This window comes from Pinus tabuliformis, chromosome 3_1 (genome assembly GCF_031772625.1).
Source record: "Pinus tabuliformis cultivar Carrire ecotype Pingquan chromosome 3_1, CPIR1, whole genome shotgun sequence".
Classification (NCBI taxonomy): domain Eukaryota; kingdom Viridiplantae; phylum Streptophyta; class Pinopsida; order Pinales; family Pinaceae; genus Pinus; species Pinus tabuliformis.
In genome coordinates, this window is record NC_142301.1 from 355175511 (window position 1) to 355182766 (window position 7256).

Sequence of the window (7256 nt, forward strand, 5' to 3'; positions counted from 1 at the left end):
AGCTGTGAAGAAAGGAGTGGGGGATCCATTAAGGAGGACACTGTAAGGCACATCAGAAATGCAGCTCATAATCCATTTGATGAACATATAAGGGAAGCCCAGATGGGTAAGAAGCATTCGAATGTAGAGCAGGCTTGCCCTGTCGAAGGCTTTGGAGAGGTCTACCTTTAGGATCATACCTTTCAAGTTCTTGCTCTGCACCGAGTGAAGGAGCTCTTGTGCAGTACCAATGGCTTCGTGGATCTGGCGGTGTTGTAGGAAAGCAAACTGTTCAGGGGATATGTGTGCCGAAAGGATGGGCTTGAGTCTATTAGCTAGGATTTTGGCCATGATTTTGTAGAGGCAGTTGCAGAGCGAGATGGGCCGGAAGTCATTGAAAGAGGCTGGCTTGTCGGATTTGGGGATGAGGGCTATGAAGGTGGATTTGATGGCCGAGGGGATTTTTCCTAAGTGGCTACAATGATTGATTACTTTGAGGAGGTCCTGGCCCAGTAGGTCAAAAAAAGCAAGATAGAATTCGATGGACCAGCCGTCAGGTCCTGGGCTTTTGTCCTTTTGGAAGCCCCGGATGGTGGCTTCAAGCTCCCCCAACGAAACCTCTTTGGTGAGTTCCTCTGCTTCCCCTTCATCCACAAACCTGGGAAAAGCTCGGCTACTTGCATGATCTCTAGTAGGCTGGCCTCCCGCGGGGCCATATATGTGTTCCTGAAGTGTGAGGTAGCGAGTGAGGCGAGCTCTTTGGAGGTGTGGACTTGTTGCCCCCGATCATTTTGCATCTCCCAGATAGTGTTGATTGTTTTCCGACCATTTGCAAAGCGGTGGAAGAACTTTGTGTTTTCGTCCCCCTCCTTGAGCCAGATTGCTCTGCTTCTTAGTCTCCAGCTTGCCTCTCTGTCTCTAAGGACTTGAGATCTCTGTTTGATTAAGGTTTCATACATAGCTTTCTGTTCCGGGGAGTTGAAAGTTCCCTCCGATTGTGATTCAAGGTCTGCAATCGCCTGCTCTGCTTGGGAGATAATTAGGTCATCCTGTTCCCTTTTCTTGTGAGCCCATGCTCTGGATAACACCTTAATTTCAGAGAGGTTTTTTACAAAGCATTTAGCTGGATCCTCCTCCTCAGTGATCGGGTGTACTTTCCATAAATCGGTTATTAGCTTGCTATAGGAGGGGTCCCGGAGCCAAGTGGAGTTGAATTTAAAAGGGGCCGTGTGCTTCTGTTGCTTTTCTCCAACCTCTAGAAAAATGGGTCTGTGATCCGACATACCTCCACTTCCAACCCATTGCCTTGATCTGGGGTGGCTGTTGTGAAAGGCCTCCTTAATAATAAAGCGGTCTAGTCTCCTAGCGAGGCTTTGTTCTCCAGATCGGTTATTTCTCCAGGTATGCTGAATCTTGGCCGAGGGGATGTCAATCCAGAGGTAATTCTCAAGCAGCTGCTCGAAGAAGTCAGAAAGCGGGTCAATCTGCGCCATGTGTCCCCAGGATTCTGAGAAGCCCAGAGAGAAATTCAGGTCTCCACCTAGGATTACATTTCCAGCTAGGAGGAGGGGGGAGCTGAGAAACTTACGCCAAAAGAGTTCCCTGTTGTGGCAAGGTCCATAGACATTTATGATTCTCAGCTCTTCCTCCAGATCCTTGGAATAAATGTCCACTCCCAGGAAACCCCCTCCACCCCATATGTTCTTCAGGTTAATGGTGCAGTTCTTGAATCCAATTGCAATGCCCCCAGAGCACCCCGAGACATCAAGAGCGTGGAAAGTCCATCCAGGCATCCAAGAGCAAAGGATAGGAATGGCCGTTTCCGCCTTGCAAAGGGTTTCTTGTAAAAGGATAATGTCAACCAACTCAGATAATAAGAGACGCTTCAGGGCCAGCTTTTTCTCGGGGCTGGCCATCCCTCTGCAATTGAAGGACAAAATCTTCATGGAGGGGGGTGGGGAAGGGTGTCCTTTGCTCTAAGAACCCTTTCGATGGTGTGCTGTTTGCCCTGGATCACTTCGTCACCTGCTTGTTCTTTTGCCTTGTGGATGTTGGAAGGTCTGCCTCTACCCTGCTTGGGCGAGAGGATGGGAGGGGCAGCGTCCAGCCCTATGACATCCGGCTCTTTCTGCTTGGCAGTCGAGTGGGTGGAATACCTCGGTGTGGAATTTACCGAGGGAGAGGGTGACTGAAGGGAGCGGCTAGGGACGGAAGGGAGGGAGCATGAGGTAAAGATGGTCGAAGGCTTTGGGAGGGGGCAGGTCATATAAAGATGGCCTGGCCTAGAGGAGGGAAGAGGGGGGTGGGAGTCCGCAACCAGGTCGAGAGCCGTCGGGGAGGAGGGGGAGGGAATCAAGACCGAGGAGGGCAAGTGGGAGGAGAGTGATAAACAAGATGAAGAAAGATGTGAAGCATAGGCAGTAGGGGGGAGAGACGTACCTGATGAGAAGACGACACCTTTTGCTGCCTTTGAGCACGTCAGTGGAGGAGATGGAGGCCTAATCGGGTTCTTGCCCTTATTTTTTTGCACAGGTGCGAGCAGCGCCTCCACTGTGTCTGAGGTCTTGATTTGTTCCACCCTTGGTGCTGCCGCGACCGGAGGAGCTGGGTTTTCTGCTTCTGGGGGTTGGTCCTGCACTCTGGTTTCCTGCTGAATCTTCTTGAGGAGGGGGCAGTCTTTGTAAAGGTGACCCACCTGATGGCACCTTCTGCATCGGTAAGGAATTCCTTGATAGTCTAGCTTCTGCTTCCTCGAGAAAGATTTCCATTGTATAATGATGTGTTCCTGTAAGCCTCCTCTTGTATCTAGATGAACTAGAATCCTGGCGTATGCCATCATCCCCGTGGTGAGATATGATTTGTCAGATTCCATGAAGGTGCCCAGAGAGTTCCCAATTCTCCTGAAGATGTCCTCAGACCAGTACTGTAGAGGCAAGCCCGGGAGTCTGACCCATACTGGCCCAACCCCAATTTGTTCAGTCTCCGGGTCGAAAAGGGGCGACCATCTTTTGAGAAGTACCGGTGCTTTTTCGAAGTGCCAGAAAGATGACAATACCCAGCTCGTGTGGTCAGCCCTTGCGAACCTCAGCGCGAACCAACCTCGCACAAATGTCTGGACAGAAGGGATTTCCGCCAGATGTTGGCCCCAAATCTCCATAGCCCATGTCTTCAGCTTTTCCGCAGAGTAATTCCTGCCCCAGATGCGTCCCACTAGTACTCTATCCGCTAAATCCATAGCGTCTCCCCACTAAATGTCTTCTTCAAGCCTCAGAATGATGTCCTCAGGTCGGGATTTGAAACAGCGTTGTTTCTTTGAAGGGCGGGAGGACATGCGACTAGGGTTTGCAGGAGCCCTAGATCCTACCGGAGCAGCGAGCGGGGGGGGAGGGTAAGGGGTTGGAAGGGGGGGGATAGAGCTGTAACTACGAGAGGAGACAGGGGGAGCCAGGGGGGGAGAGGAGCAGTCGGAGGGGGGGCTTCGGGGGTGATTCAGGTTGAAGCGGGGGGGGGGGGGGTGGGGGGGGTGTAGACCCAGCAGATTCGAAGGACCGGCGTCGATAGGAGAGGACTGGAAACATTCCGAAAGAAACCCAAGGGAGGCCGGGGAAGGAACAGTAAAGGGCACCCAGGAGGAGGGTTCAACAGGCTGAAAGGAGGCAGAGAGAGTAGGATCAGTCGACTGAGTAAGGTCCTCAAAACTGGCCGATAAACTTTCACTGTACAGACCTCCCGAAGCCGTAAACGTGGAGCGACAGATGGAGCCTTCTGCTAGCGGAGAGTCTGAGTAGTCCACCTCGTCAAGGTCCATTACGCCAGCTGCTTAAACAGGATACTACCTCGGAACCAGGTAACCATCGGGGACCGGCACCGACAGCAAGGAGAATGGTTGGGACCGTCCAAAGGGTGAGAAATGAGGAGCAGATGAAAACCGTTCGGGTCGAGTAGGCGGGAGGAAAACGACGGGAGGCAGCCGTGAGCTATCTGTGCGCAGCTCCAAACCCTAACAGCAATCGGCGGAGAAGGAAAAACCAAATGGGGTAAAAAGTAAAGGGTAAAAATAGGATCTGCGGTACTGAAGGAATAATAGAAAACCCAGGCATGGGATCCAAGGTGAAGATGATGTCGGGGGTGGCTGTAGGATCGATGCCGACCTGCAACCCCGTTCTACGATCCTCGTTCAGGCCATGCTACTCGGGCATAGTCGTACTTGCTCTGCTCCCCATTTGCAATCCCGGACCTAATGTAATTTTTGTCGGTGGCTTAATTTGGCATGCCATATTGTTCTGATTAAGGTGGTGCTTGAAGCCCTCCCTCTATATCAATTTCTCATAATTTTAATATAATATAATTATAACTATAATTAATTTTTAATTTAATTAAATTTTATTTTAATGGTATACAATTAGTTTGTAATTAATTTAATTTAATTTTGTAATTGTAATTAAATTAATATTAATTAAGTAATAACTGTTAATTTAATTTAATTTAGGATTAATTTTTAATTAAAAATTCCTATTTTTGGCCGAGAAAACGATTTTTCCAGAATTCTGGCAATTTTGACTCGTCAACTTTGGGAGCTCATAAGTTGAATTTCACTTAGCCAAATGATGCCAAGGACGACTCGTTAGATAGATAAAATCACAGAGAATATCCATAAAGTGGTTGCATGACTAGACTCAGTCATTAAATGAGTCTAAAATTTAGCAGAAAATTAATCTCTGAATTTGGAACCAAAACTAATTTTCTGAGTTTAATTTTTTGCATTTTTCATTTGCTCAAATCCTCCATTGATTGCAGATCCATTCGTTTATGTTCTTTTTGACCAATAATATCTTTACAAGGATCAATGGAAAGCTCAGATTTCCTTTTATTTATTTATTTAATTTGAATTTTAATTAGAGATGTTTGTTTTCCAGATTTGGTATTTTTATTTTTATTTTAATTTGCATTTTATTGAATTTTGATTGGTTTTGGCAGTAGAACAATTGAGAAGATGAGGAAGAGAAGATTTTAATCAATGGTATTGCTCCAACAAGTGAAGAAAAAGATTTTTGACCAATGAAAATTGTTGGAGCATATTTTTTCTTCAACAACTCTCCTATTTGGAATTCATTTTTGTAATTATAAATAGTGGTTTGTAGAATGGAGAAAAGGGGGGCTCCTCTCTTCTGCAATTTTGTAATCCTTAAAGCACTATTGTAATAAGGGTTTCATGTTGTAGGTAGGTAGGATCAATCTCAGATCTGTGAATCATTGGGATTTGTCTTTTTTCAAATCTGGACTTTGTATTATAGGCAAAGCTTGTACTATTGCAACTTTTCCTTTTGATGACAGAGTGTTAATTTGAAAGAGATTGTTGGAGGTCAGTTCAAGGAACAAAGCAAGATACCGGGTTTCATTAGTTTGTAATTTGAATACTTTTATTTAATTGCGAATTTCATTTATGTAATGGTGGATCTGTGCATTCATGTTTGATATGAGGAAATTTGTCTTTTGGATTAGCTATCTAATTCATAGTCACATAGATATATTATTAATTTCTCTTTACTCAAATATTTAAATTAGATTTCTAAGTAACTATTTACTTAGAATTTTTTCATCAAAAGTCGATTTAATTACTATTGAAATTATGAGAACTTTTTCTTGGTTTTGATAGTCAATTATTCAATGTTCAATGATCTGCAAACATAACATGTTTTGGTAATTATAATATCATCTAGTAGAACTATATCATTAGCTAGATATTCACCTAAAACCATGCATGTTGAAATCCTAATCATTTAATTACTTTTCTCTCAGTTGGGTTAGATCTATATCTTCCTAAACGAGATAGGCTTAGGATTTCTTTTCTTTTTCTCACATTCTAGGATTAGTTTGCATTTGGATTAATCACTACATTTATAAAAGTCCTTTTATAAAAAAGAGAAACTTTAGTTGTGGTCTGGCTGAGCCCTAGATCAACTTAAGGATCGATTTATTGTCTAAGCTCAGCAAGAGCGCTGATTTGATGGCTCTTCTCTATTGGTAAGATAAAGGTGCACTTTAAGCCAACAGAGCTAGAGAGATGGTAACTGGACCTAGTTTAACTAGTTGGAACCACCATTTCAAATGAAAAAGGATTTGCTCTTAGGTCCCGACTAGGTGTTTTTCCCCAATGTTGAGTTAGACATTTTGAGCCTACAACATTTTTGGCTCTAGAAAGAGGGCCATAGTAAAATTGTGTCTCTGATGATTTTGTGCTTAAATATTTTATCTTATTACTATGGCTCCATGTAAAAGACCTCCTTGGAGTTTCTTTATTGGACCTCATCCAACTTCCACTCTGATAAAAGTAGTCAAGACCCTATCTCAGGTAAAATACAATGGTAAAACATATGCTTTTAGTCATCTCCTTCAATTTATTTTAAGTTGCAATAATTTCAATATTGATGAAGATGTTATTTGCAGGATCTTCACTCTTACTTTGACAGGAAATGCCAAGGACTGGTACTTATCACATCCAGTTTCCTCCTTACATTGTTGGGACGAGTTTTCAAATATTTTCCTTCACACATTTTAGGAATATGATTACAGAAAGGTGTGCGATCAGTTAGAAAAATTGTGTAGGATGGGAGGTGATACTTTGTATATGTTTTATATTAGATTTAAATTAATTTTACTGCAATATCGGTCCAAATATCCACCTCCTCAATTCCAATTAATTGGATGGTTCAGACATTTAGTGTCTCCGTGATGTGATAACTATGAAGAACGATAAATTATATCCTTTGTTGATAATGATTCAATTGTTCAAAATAACAACTCTGGTTCTTCACAAAATAAATTTGCAAATGATAATCATTATGCTAGAAATGTTCCAAATTTACATAATGTTGATCAAGTAGAAATTCAACAAGATGTGCAATCTACTAGCAGCAATCAACAACAACTAAATCAACAACAATTAAATCAACCAGAGAATGACAACAACACACAATCTACTGCTGAAATTAATTCACAATCTGCTAATAATAAATTGCAAATTATGGAGCAACTCAACAACAATTTGCAGATCGATCAAATACATTAAGAATATGAATTTCCTATTTTAGAAATCAAAAATCATCTATGCATAGAGAAACCTTCAAGTATATATCTCCAACTTCCTATTTTTCTTTCTACCCTGATATCTTTAACAATAATAATTTAATTCATAATCAATCAACAATTCTTTTAAATACAGATTTAATTTTAGAAAATAAAGGAATTGAAATTAATAATGAATTATTAATTTCTGA

At 42.7% G+C, this 7256-nt stretch overlaps 1 protein-coding gene across 1 annotated transcript; it reads right to left on the reverse strand.

Moving 5' to 3' along the window:
• Nucleotides 1-467: 467 nt before the first annotated feature.
• LOC149187178 (uncharacterized) lies at nucleotides 468-3214 on the reverse strand. The gene is made up of 2 exons (XM_089409583.1): nucleotides 2419-3214; nucleotides 468-1819 (listed from the first exon to the last, which is right to left on the reverse strand). The coding sequence occupies exons 1-2, from the start codon at nucleotides 3212-3214 to the stop codon at nucleotides 468-470; spliced, it is 2148 nt and encodes a 715-aa protein (XP_089265709.1).
• Between the last annotated feature and the right edge of the window lie 4042 nt (nucleotides 3215-7256).